General features: G+C 47.7%; 1 protein-coding gene across 1 annotated transcript; it reads right to left on the reverse strand.

The window, feature by feature from the left end:
- Positions 1-2,087: 2,087 nt before the first annotated feature.
- Positions 2,088-13,365, reverse strand: tmem178a (transmembrane protein 178a). The gene is made up of 4 exons (XM_032563860.1): positions 10,673-13,365; positions 9,605-9,718; positions 3,726-3,863; positions 2,088-3,418 (listed from the first exon to the last, which is right to left on the reverse strand). The coding sequence occupies exons 1-4, from the start codon at positions 11,160-11,162 to the stop codon at positions 3,177-3,179; spliced, it is 984 nt and encodes a 327-aa protein (XP_032419751.1). The 5' UTR covers positions 11,163-13,365; the 3' UTR covers positions 2,088-3,176.
- Between the last annotated feature and the right edge of the window lie 6,093 nt (positions 13,366-19,458).

Here is a 19,458-nt window from a genome sequence, read left to right on the forward strand (position 1 = left end):
GGTGCTCACCTGCGCATGCGCTGTCTGCAGATCACTGACGTACATTAGCGGGGTCACTGATGAAGGGAGCGCGCGGCCGGCCGGCCGGCCGCGGTACTGCAGTCAGGGGAAGCTGCGGGTCGGAACCTTGGTTCGTTTGGTACCGAGCTGCGGCTCGGCTCCCAGTTTTCATCCCTGATTCGGTGTTAAATACTGATTACCAGTAAAGTTTTAGTTTAATCTCAGACCTGCTCCCTGCTTCACTCTTTAGACCAGCGCTGACAAACTCCTGCTCATTTTAGAATATACCAAGGTTATGGATATTCTCCCAGGATTTAAATGTTCAGGACCTCATGGAAAGCTATAGTGGGCCGGATTTGGCCCCCAGGCCTTGAGTTTAACACCTGCTGCAGCCATAAGGCACTGAGAGTTTTAACCTTTGAGTTCAGTGGATTCCTCCATAGATCTTCATCAAACTGGAACAATCTGACCCACGGTCAGTATCACAGGGTATTTGGATGGAGGCCTCCATCAGGTCTCCATCAGGCCTCCATCAGGCCTCCATCAGGTCTCCATCAGGTCTCCATCAGGCCTCCATCAGGTCTCCATCAGGCCTCCATCAGGCCTCCATCAGGCCTCCATCAGGTCTCCATCAGGTCTCCATCAGGCCTCCATCAGGTCTCCATCAGGCCTCCATCAGGCCTCCATCAGGTCTCCATCAGGTCTCCATCAGGCCTCCATCAGGTCTCCATCAGGTCTCCATCAGGCCTCCATCAGGTCTCCATCAGGTCTCCATCAGGTCTCCATCAGGCCTCCATCAGGCCTCCATCAGGTCTCCATCAGGCCTCCATCAGGTCTCTGGATGCAGCAGATGTTCCAGCGTTGAACTGGTCGTAGCGTCAGACCGGTCCTCCTGTCTGCGGTTTGGTTTCCGCAGCAGAGAGAGGAAGAGTCGGTGCTCATCATCCTCACAGCAGCTTCTAGAAACCACGTTTCTCTGAAATCACACTGACTGACTTCACACATCTGCAGGCCCAATGGGGGAACAGAACCCGACCTTCTGCAACGTAGCACACAGGCCCAGAAGAACCGGTCCGGTCATGGGCATCTGAAGGTCAAAGGCAGTTACTCACATTTTAACTGTAAGAAACAAAAACATGAAGCCACATGGAGGCGTTACATCGTTTATTTACAGATACATCTCAGAATGACATCAGCGGATACAGAGGCACCTCCAGAACCCAGTGGGGCAGCAGAACCCAGCAGGGCAGCAGAACCCAGCAGGGCAGCAGAACCCAGTGGGGCAGCAGAACCCAGCACAAGGTTCTGTAAGGGATCGGTTGCGGCTGACATTAACAGGTCAGAGAGTCTCTGGGCAATGAGGACAGAAACCTGGACGGCTGAGATGGACTTGAGGCATCTTGTTCTGATCCAGGAGTTCCTGACCCGGCTCCACAGGAACAGAACTGGACCGGTATACTGGGTTCTGAGGAAGTTCCATCTGGGAAGCAGCTAGATCCAGACCCGGGTTCTGGAGCAGATTCTGCCATAGATCAGGCAGAACCAGGGTGGTCAGTGAAATGCACCTGGTTCTGTTTTTTCTGACCCATAAACTCTCTGACCTGGAAACTGGTTCGGTCCGGTTGGTTCCTTCCAGTTTGTGGCTCAGTAGCTGAATGAAAAGAACTATCAGAACACGGCTGCAGAATAATACCAGATCAGAACATTTACAGTATTTACATCCAGGCTGTGGTCCAACGTTCACAGAACCAATCTCTGGGCTTCTCCAACCAGAACCAACCAACCCATTGACCCGGTAAGGTCCGATTGACTCGCCTTCACGTTCTGATGGAACTGGACCCAAGCAGCAGAATTCTGGACAGGAGCAGCAGAGTTTCAGGTCCATTCTGCAGGTCCGGTTCTTAAGCAACCACTGGCCCAGTTCGTCCTACAGACTGAAACTTCTGAGCATGCTCAGTAGAGACGTTTGTTTCATCCAATCAGATGATCACCTGCAGTCACCTGACCTGGCCTGGAGCAGAAACACCTGGAATCCACAAATTTATCAAGCTGAGAGACGAGTCCAGAGAAATTAACTAGTCCAGAAACGTTAACGAGTCCAGAGACGTTAACGTGTCCAGAGATATTAACTAGTCCAGAGACGTTAACGAGTCCAGAAACGTTAACGAGTCCAGAGACGTTAACGAGTCCAGAGACGTTAACGAGTCCAGAGACGTTAACGTGTCCAGAGATATTAACTAGTCCAGAGACATTAACGAGTCCAGAAACGTTAACTAGTCCAGAGACGTTAACGAGTCCAGAGACATTAACTAGTCTAGAGACGTTAACTAGTCCAGAGATGTCAACGAGTCCAGAAACGTTAACGTGTCCAGAGATATTAACTAGTCCAGAAACGTTAACTAGTCCAGAGATGTCAACGAGTCCAGAAACGTCAACGAGTCCAGAGACGTTAACGAGTCCAGAGACATTAACTAGTCTAGAGACGTTAACGAGTCCAGACATTAACTAGTCCAGAGACGATAACGAGTCCAGAGACGTTAACGAGTCCAGAGACATTAACTAGTCTAGAGACATTAACGAGTCCAGAGACATTAACTAGTCCAGAAACGTTAACGAGTCCAGAGACGTTAAAGAGTCCAGAGACGTTAACGTGTCCAGAGATATTAACTAGTCCAGAGACATTAACGAGTCCAGAAACGTTAACGAGTCCAGAGACGTTAACGAGTCCAGAGACGTTAACGAGTCTAGAGACGTTAACGAGTCCAGAGACATTAACGAGTCCAGAGATGTTAACAAGTCGAGTTAATGAGTCCAGAGATTTTAACGAGTCCAGAGACGTTAACGAGTCGAGTTAACGAGTCCAGACATGTTAACAAGCTGTGATTTTTAACAAGTCCAGACCTGGGCAGTGGGGAGCCCAGTGGAATGAAAAACATTCCTCATCCTCCAAAATAAAACTCTCAGGAGAAACTGTGAGGAGCCGCGGTCCGTGTGGCCACGCCCACCTGTGATATCATAGCAGAACACCTGAAAATTTGCAGTGGTCAGAGCCCAACTGGATTCAGTTAACACTTCCTTAGTTCACCTCCACCAGGGGGCGCTACCTACACAAAGGATCTACAGACAGGTGAGTCTGTCCACCTGAGGTCCAAAGTCGCGCAGCCGGTACCGGCAGGTCACACGGAGGATTCACGGGCTGTTTTGGATCGGAGCGCGCCGGCCCGGCTGAGGAAAGGGAAGGCGGTTCCGAGGCAGCCGGAGGCGACGGTCAGACCCAGGCTGGCCCAGGCGCAGCAGATGGACCAGCCGTAGCCGTGGTCCACGTCGGACGGGAGACCGTAGATGAAGGGCGGGTTCCTGGAGAGGTCGTAGGTCACGCTGGCTGCATACGTGCACAGAGAAATGGTGCAGAAGATCCCTGAAGACAGAAGCAACGCTGGGTCAGGACACACAAAGGATCCTGGGTTCTGAAAGCAGAACATGAACCAGTAGAACCTCAGTGGGTCAGAACCTCAGGACTTTCAGCAAATCAAACAGAACCGAGACCCAAACAGGAAGTTCTTCCTCCTGGCTGGAATCACACCTGCTGCTTAGCCGCCGTCCGGTTCTGAACAGATCACTCTTTAATGGACCGTGTATAATCGTATCTGTGGTTCTGTGTCTGGGTCTGATCGGTCCGGTGTGTGCTGCAGCGCCTGGCTGCCCCAGCAGGGGGCGCCCCCTACCTGCCATAAGGAAGAGCAGGCCGGAGACGTGCTGCGTCAGACTCTCCTCCCAGAAGAAGCCGACCGACGCCACGATGCTGCCGCACAGCAGGACGGCGGCCGCCATGCCCAGGAAGCCCGCCGTGATGCGCCGCAGATCTGAGGACACACACACAACACACACGTATGTGTGTATATATATATATATATATATATATATATATATATATATATATATATATATATAAAAAAAAAAAAATTCCCTTCTCACCCACCGCGGGTGGTTCTTATCCTCTGAGCTCGGGTCCTCTACCAGAGGCCTGGGAGCTTGAGGGTTCTGCGCAGTATCTTGGCTGTGCCAAGGACTGCACATTTCTGGACTGAGATGTCTGACTGAGATGTCACAGTCATCTATCTGGACTGAGATGTCAACATCAGACATCTCAGTCCAGATATATATATATATATATATATATATATATATATATATATATATATATATATATATATATATATATACATATATATATATATATATATATTCCTTCTACGTATATATATATACGTATATAAATATATATATATATTTATATACGTATATATATATATATATACACACACACACAGCAGTGAGCATCTGGACCTGTGCTGTCAAACTACATGAGCAGGCAGGAAGTTCTCAGAGTACCAGGTCCTGGTTCTGGTTCTGGCTGAAGACCGGGAAAACATCTTTTCTTCAGTTTCTAATGTGTCTAATGAGGCTCAGAGACCCATAAATTGTTGCCGTGGTAACCGGCTCCTGCTCACCCCCCTCTGTTACATAACCACCCTAGCATGTTTCCATGGCAACTGGCAACACACAGTAAGAAGGAACTAAGGAGCTCCAGTACAGCCAATGGGAGGCTGACATCACCTGAGTGACATCACTCAGGTGATGTCAGCCTGCAGGTAACCTTCACATTGTGTGTGTGTGTGTGTGTGTGTGCCATGTATTTGAAGCATTGCAGGAATAATTTTCCTGTGTGTCAGGAACCTGTTGGTTCCTGTGGGGCCAAAGCCTACAGGAACCAACAGGAACCTACAGGAACCGAAAGTTACGTATGTAACTACGGTTCTATGAATCCCTACTGACCGCCAGAGGGCGGTGCTGAAAGCACTGAATGACTAATACCAGCGATGTCACAAGGAATCCTGAGCACATACCTCACTGAGAAGGCCCAGAGGACCCGTGTAAAAGAACCTGGTCCAGAGGATGGGAGGAGGCCACATTCACATTGTAAAATCTAGTGAACGTGCTTGGAGAAGCCCATGACGCAGCAGCACATATAGCTTCCAGTGGAACTCCTCTCCAGGCTGACCAGGAAGTGGAAACGCTACTGGTAGAGTGTGCCTTCACGCCGACTGGCTGGGGGCGGCGCCCTGCAGCATAGGAGTGGCAGATGACATCCACAATCCAATGGGAGAGATGCTGTTTGGACAGAGGACAACCTGATCTAGGGCCCCCATAACACAACAGCTGGTCTGAGAGTCTTATAGCAGCAGTGGCTGCAATATATGCCTCCATTGCCCTCACTGGGCACAGTAACTCAGAACTATCACCAGTTTCCCTCACGTAGGCTGAAAACGCACCAATCTCAATGGTTGGTTACAATGAGAATGAGAAAACACTTTAGTGACAAACGCCGGGTTTGGGCACAAGGTAACACCAGAGCCATCTGAACTCCATTTGAGACATGGTGGGCTGGCAGAAAGAGCATGTAGCTCACTGACCCTCTTAGCTGAGACAATAGCCAACAAAAAAGCAGTCTTATATGACAACCATTTGAGGTCCGCCTGAACCAAAGGCTCAAATGGAGGGTGGCACAGAGCACTGAGGACCAAGGACAGGTCCCAAACTGGTGCTCGCGGAAAAATTGGCAGGTGCAGTCTACGAGCACCACGCAAAAAAAGAGAAACCAGATTATGGCTCCCCACTGTACAGCCATCAGTGTCAGCATGGCTAGATGATATAGCTACTACATATACCTTAAGCGTTGAAGGAGAGCGGCCCTTATCTAGAAGAGCCTGAAGAAACTCCAAAATAGTGGGTGCCGCATAGGTGACCGGATCATCATTACGGGCAGAACACCACCGGGAAAACAGACGCCATCTGTTTTCATATTGCTGACGAGTGGAGAATGTCCTGGCACTCAAAATAGTGTGCCTGACGGGAGCTGAACACCCAGTCAGCTGCTGGTTAAGCCTCCCAGTGGCCACATCCACAGCCGGAGGCATTGGGAATCGGGACGCCCTGTCCGACCCCCCAACTGAGACAGGAAATCCCTCCTGGCCAGAAGACACCATGAGACCCCGTGACACAGATTCCATAGAAGTGGGAACCATGGCCGTGCCGGCCAATACGGAGCCACTAGCAACATCCCGTGGCCCTCCTGAGAACACTCTGAAGAGTCGGCCAAATCAGGGAAGGGGCGGAAAGGCATATGGGAGGACCCCGGGCCAAGGATGGCCCAAATAACCGATGTTAGTTTGCCCAGCACCTGCAGGAAGGCGATATAAGGAAGCTGCCTGCCCAGCCTGAATCGACTCACCAGCTGGAGAATGTCGTCCACCCTCCGGACAGATGGCAGGCTGTCATGGAGGGAGAATCCAAAAGCAACTCAAGAAAAGTGGTTGTCTGCGATGGAAACAGACAGCTTTTCTCCAAGTTCACCTTGAGGCCCAACCAAGACACATGAGCAAGCAGGCGACTCGTATAATGAGATGCATGCTCTCGAGACGGGGTGCAGAGAAGCCAATCATCGAGGTATGGCAGAACCTTCATGCCGCAGGCCTGCAGAGGAGAGAGCTGCCTTCATGCACCAAGTGAACACCCTTGGGGAAAGGGAGAGGCCAAACAGGAGCACACAGAACCGTCAGTGGCGACCCCGATAGGCAAACCTGAGGAAGTGGCGATGTTCCGCTGCAATAGGTACATGAAAGTACACATCTGTGAGGTCAATTGATGTAAACCATTCTCCCTTTGTCACAGCCCAAAGAATCTCTGCCATCACGAGCATGTGAAATGGCAGGACTTTTAAATACTGATCAAGTCCCCTGAGATCAAAAATGGGAGGAAATCCGCCTGTCTTTTTTGGCACGAGGAAATACATTGAATAGTAGCCTCTGGGTTGCCGCAGAGGATCCACTGCCTCGATTGCACCCTTGGCCATGAGTGCAGAAAGCTCCTAGTCCAGGGCTTGAGCTTTCACCGGGTCGGTGATGACGGTCACTCTGACCAGGTGTGAGATGTGAGGCCGCCGTCGGAAATATAACCGGTAACCATGGGTCAGAGTAGCAACTACCCATGGATCGGCAGTGAGAGCAGCCCAGTAACTGAGCTGCTGATGAGAAAAATATCGGACGGCTGGCCTGGCAGCCTCACTTTCTCTCCCCACGACCCATAGGGATTCTGGGGGGGCGGCGACCAAAGTCTGTGGCCCGGGTGTGCCTGGTTGGTTGACGGACCGGCACACAAATGTCCCTACTGGGTCTCTGCTGTACCTCCCCTGGCACCCCTGGCACCACAGGAACGTTGTGGAGGGTCCTGCAGCATGTTTCAGTCAATGTGGACTGAGCCAGCCAGACTTGTCGGCGAGCCTGGACTAGAAAGGACATCACACGCCCAAGCTCTCTGGTCATGAATGCAAAGGCCTGAAGCACTGCGTCGCTAAAGCCGATAGCTGTATCTGCCCTACTGGTATTCTGAAAGGGCAACCATGAGGTGTGTCAAGGAATTGCCAAGGTGGCCGGCATGAGCTCCAACATTATACGCTTTACAGAGGAAGCAATCTGTAATGCGATATTGAGCCCACGGGCACTGAACATCATCACGCAGGGCTTCATCTGGGGACACAATGAGCGAGGCAACAGCAGGTTCGACTGCAGGCATATGATCCAAGCCTGCCTTGACCGAATCACGCATAGCTGCCAATACCCGACCATCTGTGGAGAGACGTGAAAAGGCTCTAGGGTCCCGCCAACAAGCATGCAACTCCCTGAGGTACTCCTCTGATGGAGGGACAGAAAAGGGAGTAGGGCCTTGTCCGCGCCTGAAAAAGGCACTGCCAGGAGCGGACTCCAGCACTTGCGGGACATCCAGCTGCAGCCGTCTCAAGGCCATATGCATGATGTACTGCATGGAACTGTCACCTGAGCCACTAGCCGCACTCTGAGACGAAGAGTGTGAGCCAGTCTTCGAAGCGCAAGACGTCTGTGCCTCCTCCTCCTCATTCCCAAAGTGAGAGGCAGAGGCAGCCAAATACAGCACACCGTCCTCCACAGCTAACACTGGCACAGGTGGGAAAGAGAACCCAGTCATGGGAGCACCCACCTGAGGTGCCTGAAGAAGGGATTTCATCTCCGCTAACTCCGCAGACAATCGTTCAACCCTTGTGGAAAGACCCCGATCAGATTTAGCTCGCCTCTTCTTAGGAGGAGCCACAGAGGTTGTGGTCTCAGTCCTGCGTTTAGAGCGTCTAGGAGTGGCCACCTGCCCAGAAGGTGGAAGGTCATTGCCACATTCAGGGCGTAACTGGGCCAGTCGAGCCACTTTCACTGCATGGGGCATGTAGCTGCAGTTCATGCAAGGATTTTCTGACAGGGCCTCAGCCAGGTGATCATGCCCGAGGCAGGCAGGGCACAGGTGGTGACCATCATCTGCCTGAAGCACAGCCCCGCAATCCGCACAACAATGGGAGCTATTCATGTCCAAAACTGAAGCAAGTCAAATCACAGGCAGACAGAGCAGACTACGATTGGGAGACGGGGCGGAGAACGCTGCCGTCACCAATCACAATAAAAGAGCAAAATGAGGCTGACACCGTCAGCTATGTCCAGAATAAAGGGTGGAATAATAAAACTGGGAGAGGGGGCGAAAATGCTGCCGTCACCAATTGAAGCGAAACGTCAAATCTTAGAAAGGCTAACACCGTTAGCTAAGCTCCAACATGTGTACAAACACAGTGGTTAGAAGCTGCGAATTGGGAGAGGAGGCCCAAACGCTGTCATCTCCAACAAACAGTACCTTGAACGAAGATCCGTCGCAGCCCTAGGAGGGCGATACACTGCTACTCTGGCCAACTGGCAGTCGGGCGTCCAACGACGGAGAAAGATCCAGAAATCCAAAAGGCCGATGCCATACAAAGCCAACCGCATGTGAGAAGAAAAGAGGAACAGAGCATCGGGTGACGTCAGGCTATATAGCCTCTGATTGATCATCCGATATGTCACAGGTGTGACTCTGTTGATATTATTACTGAACGGCGCATGCGCGAAGGGAACATTCAGTGCTTTCAGCACCGCCCTCTGGCGGTCAGTAGGGATGAAATAGAACTACAGGAGCCTACAGGAACCTACGGGAACCCACAGGAACCAACAGGAGCCTACAGGAACCAACAAGAGCCTACAGGAACCTACAGGAACCAAAGGGAACCCACAGGAACCAACAGGAGCCTACAGGAACCAACAGGAGCCTACAGGAACCTACAGGAACCAAAGGGAACCCACAGGAACCAACAGGAGCCTACAGGAACCAACAAGAGCCTACAGGAACCTACAGGAACCAAAGGGAACCCACAGGAACCAACAGGAGCCTACAGGAACCTACGGGAACCCACAGGAACCAACAGGAGCCTACAGGGACCAACAGGAGCCTACAGGAACCTACAGGAACCAAAGGGAACCCACAGGAACCAACAGGAGCCTACAGGAACCCACAGGAGCCACAGAAACCAACAGGAACCTACAGGAACTGTTTTCAGGTTCATATTAGAAATGAATGGAAGTCAATGTTTAGTCCCTGCAAACATACAGAAACAAACATACAAGTGTGTGTGTGTGTGTGTGTGTGTGTGTGTACTTACGCAGCAGGTGCCACTCGTCCTGCTGGATGGTCCTGGTCAGGTTCAGAGGGATGTTTCTTAATCTGATTGGCTGAGAGAAGTGGTACTTCACAGCCGTGCAGCGATCTGCGATACCTGCAGACACACAGGTGAGACACACCTTTGATGATGTCATCAACCAGCAGAAGCGCCCTAATAACCTGCCAACCATCAGGGTCAGAGTGGCAGGTGCATCATGGGAAATGTAGTGATGCGGCATGGCTTTAACCTGACTAATGGAGGCTGATGTAATCTGTGGTTCTGGTTCTGCCAGGTCCAGAGCGGGTCAGAGCATTTGGTAGGACCCAGTCTGCTGGTCTCAGGTCAGCAGGACCCTGGTTCTGATCCGTCCTGGCCCACCGCTGTTGGGTCGGGTCAGAGCTCAGCATTATCCAGCTGCACGTCTTCAACACCTGGACAGGATCTGGAACCCAGATCGTTCTGGAACCTGCGTCTGGACCGCTGGATGTTCTTCTAAGAGTTCTACAGGAGTCCGACTGGGATCAGATCCAGAACCCGAACAAACCATCCAACCAGAGGAAGCTCTAGGGGAAACCGGGTCACAGCAGGAGGCTGGAGGAAAGCTGCAGGTGGTGTGTCCAACCAGAACCAGTAGAACAAGAACCAGAAGAACCAGAACCAGCAGAATCAGAACCAGCAGAACAAAAACCAGAAGAACCAGAACCAGCTCTCAACTGCTGACACCATGGACAGGTTGCCAGTTCCACCAGTCCTCCCAGTTCACTGGTACCGGCAGGTATTGGGTTGAGTCCAAACTGAGCTTCTTCTCACTCCAGTTCAATTTCAACACAGACTGATGACCTCATGACGTCACCAGGGGACCTTTTGACGTCCTCGCAGTCAGCTTTCTGTTCTATGACCTCCTGTGATGTCATCATGCGTCACACCTACAGGAAGCTCAGGTGTCTGAACGGAACATCCGCAGCAGTAGATCACGTGATTAACCATTCCCATCCATCCCTCATCGGTGGTGCATTTATCAGTGTGTGTGTGTGTGTGTGTGTACGCGCGCGCGCGCGGTTCACGCACCCCGGTCGATCAGCTTGTCGATGTCCGGGTCCAGTCCCTTGAAGTAGCATTTCCTCCAGAGGCCGGAGTGCGTGGAGAACAGCGGCCTGCCGCACTCCGTCTCCAGGATGCCCATCCCCAGGATGGCCCGCCAGTTCTCCAGCAGCTCCTCCTCCCTGCTGCCCACATGCACGGGCTTCATCAGCGCCACGTCCCGCTGCCGGGCCGCGGCGCCGCCGGTGTCCACCAGCGGCAGGTGGTAGATGGGCATCTCCCGGTTCTTCTGGTCGTTGGAGTCGGAACCGTCGCAGTTCTGCTTGTGCCTGCGGGTGTCGGTCTGGTACCAGTGGTCGGTGGAGATGGCGGTGACCAGCAGCAGCAGGGACAGCGAGCTGAGCGCCAGGCTCACCGCGGACACCTTCACCGTGATGGGCCGCGCTCTCTCCATGGCCGGCAGCTGGACCGAACCAGCGGCGGTTCTGCTGTCTGCGCGGGTTCCGTTACTGGACATGCTGAGCTGCCATCCTCCTCCTCCATCAGCTGTTCCCGGTTTGCCCTGGAGAGCGCGTTGTCATGCCGACTGGCCTCTGAGCTGCGTCAAGGTGCGTGCAGGTGGGCTGCTGCACCGGAAGCCGGCCCTTCACAATAAAAGCCCAGCGTCATTATTGTTCTAGAAACTTCCAGTGACTCCCTTCCTGCTGGCATCAAAGAACCAAAGTGAACTTTGACCTACACCTGTCCAGGTGATGCTGCAACAACACCATCTGATGTCATCAACAGGTTCTAACCACCTGCTGGTTCTGAGTCCAGTCCAACAGAACGACAGTCCCTCTGATTACGCATCATCATGTTCAGTTAATCTGGATTATTCAGATTATTATTTAATTCTTTGAAGAGGAAAAAACAAAGTCATATTTTCAGAGACTGCGCCGCCTTTCTGCGTTAAGTTATAAAGTTTCAGACTAAATTTGGATTTCGCTCAGAGCAATAATCCCAGTTATTTAGAAATTAGAGGATTAATCTCCACATCCACCCTAAATCCAGCACCACTGTTTATCCAACATAAACCCAATTTCAACTATTTCATTATAAAACCCCAGAAGAAATAATGAATCATTAAATCACTGTCTGGATGTCCTTCATCACAAACTCATCTCACCTGGTCAGGTGTTTCAGAAGCAGCAGGTACCAAACCTGGTAGAATCCGTCTGGATCTCCAACCTGCAGCTGTTTCCGGTAACCTGGTTTCCATGGTTACCGCAGCACTGAGACCGGCCTAGTTAAAGGTCTAGTTTATCCATATAAACACAGACGGTGGAAGAACCACAGATCTGGTTCTGATCATGTTACCTAACCGACTGGAAAACTGGGTCAGACTTTCCAGTCCAGAACTCAACTGGTTCCAGTCCAACCTGAAGAACTGGGATTTCTGTTTCAAAAGGTCAGAGGTCACATGTGGGGTTCCCCAAGGTGGATCCTGGAACCCTCGGATTCTACACCAATCTGTTCTACACCACCTAGTTCTACATCACCCGGTTCTTCAGTACTTCACTGGTTGTTTATAAATCACTGAACGGTTTAATAATTTTTCGTTGGGACTAAATGGAAAGTTTCGATTCTTTGTTCTGTTGCTGAAATGTGATCAACAAATAACATTTGATTGATTGATAGCTAAATATTCATCTCCAAACTAGTCAGTTAGCTCAGAGCTAAATGTTTAGCCAAAATAGAAATTTACTTTGAGATAGGTGGAGGGAGGGGGACTTTCAAAATAAAGGCTGAGCCAACTCCTCCATAAGTCCTGCTGGTGAGATGCTGAAGCATCTCGACTCGTTCTGTTTTCAGCTGAACGATGATGATTGGAGACATGACGGTTTATGAAGACCCATCTTTTTATTTTGGTGGTCCACTTCCGGTTATCAGCAAGTGATTTAGTGTCAAATCTAAATATTTGGCTCAGAGATAAATAGGGCTAGCACAGGCACCTTAATGAGCAGGTGATATAATCCAGTGGTTTTATTTTGAAATTCGGTTGTGAAGGAAACTCCAGATTAGCGCTGAGTCTGCAAATCGATGGAGGGATTAGTGGGTGGGGGCGTCCGGGTGTGTTTTCTTGTTGGAGAGAGTCAGGGTCATGTGACTCGACTGGACTCATCTTCGTCCTTGTCAGCTTTATCTTGTTTCTGTGGCGACCGGGTGACTGAGGCCTCCTGGGAAATCTCAGGTGAATGCTTCTGCCGTCATCCCAGGAAGAAAATAAAAGCTATGAGAGCGATCAATAATTCAGGAGCGTCCCTGCTGGCCTCTGCTGCTTCCTGTAACTCAACACCTCCCCCCAAACCCGACCAGATAAAACAGAACCGACAGGAGCTTCAAGAACAGGAAGTGAGGAGAAAACCCCACACTCTCCAAAATAAAACAGGAATCTACTAAAAGCAGGAGGCTTTGAAAACAGGAAGCTCTACTGGACACAAGGGCGCCGCCAGAAATCTTGGGCCCCATGACAAAAAAATAAATTGGGGGCCCCCTGCGGTTACAATTTCTTCAGTCTATTTGACCCATAAAAGGAATCAAATTTTAAAGGTTTGCAACGGCCTCGCTTTCTTTGGATACTAGCACAATATTTACTTCTCATGAATTTTACATCCAACAGTCTGCATGCTGTTTGCAAGTAGGCTGCTTACATTTTTTAAAATTAGTTTTAGATTACTGAAATGTCTCTCCCCACGAGGAACCTCATTCACTCACTGCTAAATGTGCTAATAGTGGAAAAACAACTTATTATTACAGGAAAAATGTTTATCTGCTGTCACTGGTAGCTATGCTAACTAGACTGAGCATTTACAACAGGCTGTTCTAGCTATAGCATAGCACAGAGCGATGGGGAGGAAAGATGAGCAGCTACATGAGATCGTGATTGACGGCACTAAAACCCGCCTTGTTGCCTCTAATTGGTTGTTTCTAGAGAACACTGGGAGAAGGCAGAGGAAGTAATTTTTTCACAAATCATCTCTCATGCCATACTTCGACAACATAATGACAGTTTGAAAAAATATGTAAAAAAATATGTATTTTTTATAAAAGTTACATAGTGCAGCTTTAATTTCACTCAGGAGAGGACGTAGTAACATATCTATAATTTAAACACAAGTTAAGGTAAAACTGTTTGGACTGCCTCCAGTCCAGACAGGAGGCTGTTTTTATCATCATTATATAAAGGTTGTTTGAATTTCTGTCAGTAATAAATATATTGTTTTTGTTGCGTCATTGTAAAAAGAACAAAGACAGAGAAATCCCTATAGACTCACTGGAGTGATGCTAACTAGCTTGTCATTGGACACAATGTTGCTCACCTTTTTCACTGGAACAGGGGTTAAAGGTTATGCTGGTATCGGGTTAGAGCTGCTGCTGACCGACTCAGCTGTTGTTACGTGGTAAAAGGTACAGGGACAAGTTAAATATATTAATATGTTAGTAACTTTTTCCCCCCTGAATTCATTAAATGCTAGTGAAATGGAGGCAAACAGTCGTCTGTAGCTAAGCTAACTATGCTAAATGGTTGATAATCTCACACAGTCTACTCACCTCTGGGAGAAAAACTGGGTTACAAATTGACACTCTTGTCTTTTTCTCTCTCCCTCTCTCTATTTTTTATTTTTTGAAAACCTGATTTTATTATTTTTCTTAGCAGCATAGAAACTGCCACAGTTGTTCTTGTTTTCCACTGACTACTGCTGAACACCGTCACCAGGAACAAACCATTTCATGCAGATCCAGGGGGGTTCAGGGCAGGCCCGGCGGCATGGGCGGGTATTGGGGGGCATTGAGGGGCATTGAGGTTCATTGGCCGCCCACATAGTCAGCCGTGCCCCCCTGGACTTCAAGCTGTTTGTTGTTTTTACCTATAAGTGGCCAACTGTCTGTTATTCCTGTATGGATTTGATACAGTAGGGGCTTCTGCACTTCCCATATCTGTGTCCTCTGTCACTGTTTTCAGCAGTCGGCTATTTTTCCGAGCCGCCTTTAAACGCAACATGAGCGCTAAGACGCTGCACACCTGTGCAGAGCTGCTCAGGTGTGTTAGAATCACAGCAGCAAACCAGCAAAACGCAAAGAACTTTGGACAGTTTTCCCCCCAAAGTAACAGAGTGAGTTGGGTAAAGCTGTTCAATACAGCTAATGCTAGCTGAAAAATGACTAGCTAATGCTAGCTAACAGATGACTAGCTAATGCTAGCTGAAAGATGACTAGCTAATGCTAGCTAAAATATGACTAGCTAATGCTAGCTGAAAGATGACTAGCTAATGTTAGCTAAAAGATGACTAGCTAATGCTAGCTGAAAGATGACTAGCTAATGTTAGCTGAAAGATGACTAGCTAATGCTAGCTAAAAGATGTAATAGCATTGGCCTCTTTAGAGGTGAACAAAGGTCATAACATCTCCAGTTTGGTGCAAATCAGATGGCTCATGTATGATTTACAGACAACCGTATGCAAACGGCGAGGGATTGAAATTCGCCATGCTGCCACGCCCACATGGTTCAGTTCCTCCCTGGTGGTGGTAACTTCCTCTTCAGCAGGTCGATGTTCTTCTAATGAGTCACCGTTGGATGCAGCTGAGTTAAACCCGGGCCTCCACTTGGGACACCACTGGTTAGAGATTCATCATCATCTTATTGTATGTCACTTGGCTCAGGTTTAAACTTATATGAATGAAGAGAAAAAGACCGAAACTACAGGTGACTTCCTTTTGGAAGGGGGCGGGGCTAAGGTGATGTCACCAAATGACCATCTAAAACTGGTCAGGATTGGAAATCCTGTCAGTTTCATTCTGATTAGGTGAAAAGGGTCAGACAGAGACCGTTCACAGTAAAACATGACATTTCCCATTAGCAGGGGGCGTGGCTTAAGCGATGTCATCATTTGACCACTGGGCATTGTGGACAAGCCTAACAAATACAGCACATAATATTGTTTTGTGAAAGAATCTATTCCACTTGATTGATAGAATAGTCATGAGACTCCAGTCCGGGTTTTACTCCCCACAGCATGCTGCATGCAGAATAGGGTTAGGGTGAGAAGGACCTCTCTGCAGCAAACAGGAAGGGCGGGACGGACCGCTGTCAGTCTCAGACCTTATTTGGAAATGGGACCGTTGCACTCCGGAAGTGAAGGGGGCGCTATTTCCTATATTGTCCATTTCTCCCGTTTTTATTTTCTTTTGAAATCTGTGATATATCTTCATCTTTAGGAAGGATTTTCACTCTCAGCATGTATTTGAACTTCTCTGTTTTATTTACTTCAGTGCAGCTCACAGTTTTTAACAAATTCTGTAGCTTTCTGTGAACTTCTAAATCTGCTGCTTAGTGGCATCTTTTCAGGTCTGATACTGCCTCTAGTGGCGTGGTGATGGTAACACAACTAATCTAATTGCATTACTAAATCAGAGACCACAACGTCTTTATTATTTATTATTAATTCTGGCATTAGTGGAACCTTAAAAGATAAAGTCCCTCACAAAACACCATACATTTTCATTTCCTTTAGGAAGTAGAGCTAATTAAATGATAAACAAAACCTGAAAGTGGTTCCAGTTTCACTCGATGACCAACCTGTTGAAACTGTGGCTAATTTTAAATTCCTCGGGTCATTCCTGGACAGTCAGCTCAGTTTTGCTGAAAACACTGGTTATATTTTTAAGAAATGTTCTCAGAGACTTTATCTTTTTAGACCCAGTGATCTTTGGGTTACCCAACCAGACGTTGTTAGGTAGAGGTTGTTGAGTTAAAATGTTAAAACTTAACATTTTAACTTGACTTTTTACTCATCTCAAGTTTTAACTGTTGAGTGTTTTAACTTTTCATCTTTTCAGCTGGTTTGGTCACATGACCTGCAGACTAACAGAGAAACTTTTCAGAATATTTTCAATGGCAGGTAAAATAATAAGTAATAGTTTGAGCTCATGAAGGCCTTATTGTTTTCCTCTGGTAACTATAGAACATCTATTAGAAGGGATTTATTGACAGAGCAATAATTATTCTTAGCCAAAAACCTACAAATTACAATAAAATACTGCTACTTCCGGTGGGCGCCGGAAGTAAGATTAATAATCGTTTCCACAGTAAGCCTCCCAGGAATAAAGTGGATAAACTAAAAAATTGCTGTTTGTGACAAAAAATGTACCGTGTTTCTTTTGTTATATTTTTCACCCATAGATGTCGCCATTTTTTCCACCTACTGGGTCCAATTAAAAAGGCTAATAACGTTGCTCTTAGTTGGACCATTAGACGTCATTTACCCAGAATACTTTGCAGCGTGAATAATGTGGCAATGTTTGTGTGACAATATTTTATTAAAATTTATAAAAACTAAATAAACTACAGATGTATTACTGTATAGTTTTTACCAGTGTTGTATAAAGTACTGAAATCTCAGAGTCAAGTAAAAGTATAAGTACCTCTCCAAAATATGACTTTGGTAAAAGTCCAAGTCACTGACTGAAATGTTACTTGAGTTAAAGTCTTAAAGTATCTGAAACTTCTTGTACTTAAGTATGGAAATTACTGTAAAAATGGATGTACTCAAGTAATGTAATGAAAAGTACAAGTAAAAAGTAAAACAAAGCAAATGCAGTTTGAATGACATTTTTTATATTTTGGTAAACTTGTCAAATACACTTAAAATAATGTACACAACCAAGTGCAGGCAAAATTAAACCTGCTAATAGATATACCTGCAGGCATCATTTAGTTAAGAAAATTAGGTGCTTTACCTATAGCACAAGGTTAACTTAACCTGCTTTACAACTGAACCAGCTTCTTAGTAAACCCTCCAGGACAGAAAATACAAAGTTTTTGTAAGCCTTAAGTTTTCCCTTCAAGTAAGGTCAGTGCTGAAAATGAGAAAAATAAATAGTACAGAAAATGCGGCCAACATGAAGAAAAAGATCTGTTACGATTACTCTACTTCACAAATCAGTGAATCAGTCAATGCTACAGTCAGTAGGTGGTGCACACAACTGGTCATTATGCAAAAGAAAAAAAGAATTGGGAGGGAAATGCAGCTTATTGGCATCTGTAAACCTGGTTTTGAACTTGCATGCCTTTCCTATATTCGTTAAATTTAGTCTAAATTGCTATTGCTATGGCTTCTGTCCCCCCTTGAACAGAGGAGTCTAGGTAGCCTGCTACAGTCAACATTAGGCCTAAGCTAAATACACCACGTATGGAACTGAAACAATGCCAAACAAAGTTCATTTATGGTCAAGATTTCACAATAGTGCCTAGTGACCAAGCTATAGTTACTGAAACAGGAGGATTATAACCATTTCATAAGACGTTACCTCGATGTGTTTCTTCAAGTTGGACGGGGAGTTTTTGTAAGATAGAATTTCCACATCTTCGGGCAGGAATAACATAAACTGCATGCGGTACGACGAATCTTTAACACCCACAAAAGAGTGTATTGTGTTTAAATAAGGCCATGGGCTCTCATCACCAGCTGGTGGTTCCCCTGGAGCCGTGTCCGACGTAGTTGCAGTCGTTGTGGTCTCCGTCTCCTCCTCCATGTGGCTGCTGCTGATTGCGAGACTTGCTTTGTGTTTAATGGGAGAAGCGAAACAGGTGTATCCTATTGGTGGTGATGAACCAGCCCAGGCAAGCAGGCTACCCACTTTGTTCGGTAGCCTACTTGCTACTTGCTAATCAGTAGGTGGGGTCAAAACACTTGCGTTTCTCTCGCGCTTTTTTGTAACGAGTAACTAAACCACACATTGAAAATGTATCGGAGTAAAAGTACGCAATTAAGTTCGGAAATATAGTGAAGTAAAAGTGAGAGTCATCAAAAATTTTCATACTCGAGGAAAGTATGAAGTACTCCAAAATATACTTAAGTAAAGTAGTGAAGTATTTTTACTTCGTTACTATACAACACTGGTTCTGACATCTACAATAAATATTTCCAAAATAAAGTTGATTATTAGAAATAATTGTGGATCCTTTAACATCCAGCTCCACCCAGTTGGACCAGAACCTCCACCAGCCCCAGAGCAGCTCAGGTTCCACCGGGACAGAAGCTGCCTCCTGTCAGCTCTCCCTCCTCTTCCTCTTCCTCCCCATAGCAGGTATTGATCATCGTCCCGAAGCTCCATCAGCTCAAATCGACCCGCGGGTTCAGATCACCTTGGAGGGGGGACTGTGTGTGTGTGGGTGTGTGTGTGTGTGAGTAATACTTTGTGAGGACCATTTTCTTGACATACTAATACCAATTGCGAAGCCTGGTCCCCACAAGAGGGTCAAAGGTCAGATTTAGGACTAAGATGTGAATTGAGTTTTGGTTAGAGTTATTCTGTAGAAATGAATGGAAATCAATGGAATGTGTCTCTGTGTGTGTGTGTCTCTGTGTGTGTGTGTGTCTCTGTGTGTGTGTGTGTGTGTGTGTGGGTGTGTGTGTGTGTGTGTGTGGTTAATTAGCACCCAGTCAGAGTCGGCCCCCCGCCGAGGTGTGACATGGTGATGAAGCAGCAGGATGGAGGTCACTGAGCTGGAACCACCAGGTGAGGCCACTTCCTTATGGCACTTTCAAAGTAAATGTCTCCCACATCTCAAGGACGATGTTAATGTGGCCGGACACAGTGGATGGTTGCCATGGTGACTGGTATAACTGCAAAGAGGAGCAGGTGCTGTTGACACCAGAAGTGTTTCTGCAGCTGATTATTGATAATGAGGATATTATTGATCAGCTGTGACAGGAAGTGGTCGTGTTGAGCCAACAGAGCGCACTCAGAGCGGCCCGGTTCTGCTGACGCTG

This window comes from Xiphophorus hellerii, chromosome 5 (assembly GCF_003331165.1).
Source record: "Xiphophorus hellerii strain 12219 chromosome 5, Xiphophorus_hellerii-4.1, whole genome shotgun sequence".
Classification (NCBI taxonomy): Eukaryota; Metazoa; Chordata; class Actinopteri; order Cyprinodontiformes; family Poeciliidae; genus Xiphophorus; species Xiphophorus hellerii.

Coding starts and splice junctions, on each gene's coding strand:
- tmem178a (XM_032563860.1), bottom strand. CDS start 11,162: ATGTCCAGTAACGGAACCCGCGCAGACAGCAGAACCGCCGCTGGTTCG. Junction 3,864..9,604: donor GGACGAGTGGCACCTGCTGC/GTAAGTACACAC, acceptor GTGTGTCCTCAG/ATCTGCGGCGCATCACGGCG. Junction 3,419..3,725: donor CCTGCTCTTCCTTATGGCAG/GTAGGGGGCGCC, acceptor TTCTGTCTTCAG/GGATCTTCTGCACCATTTCT.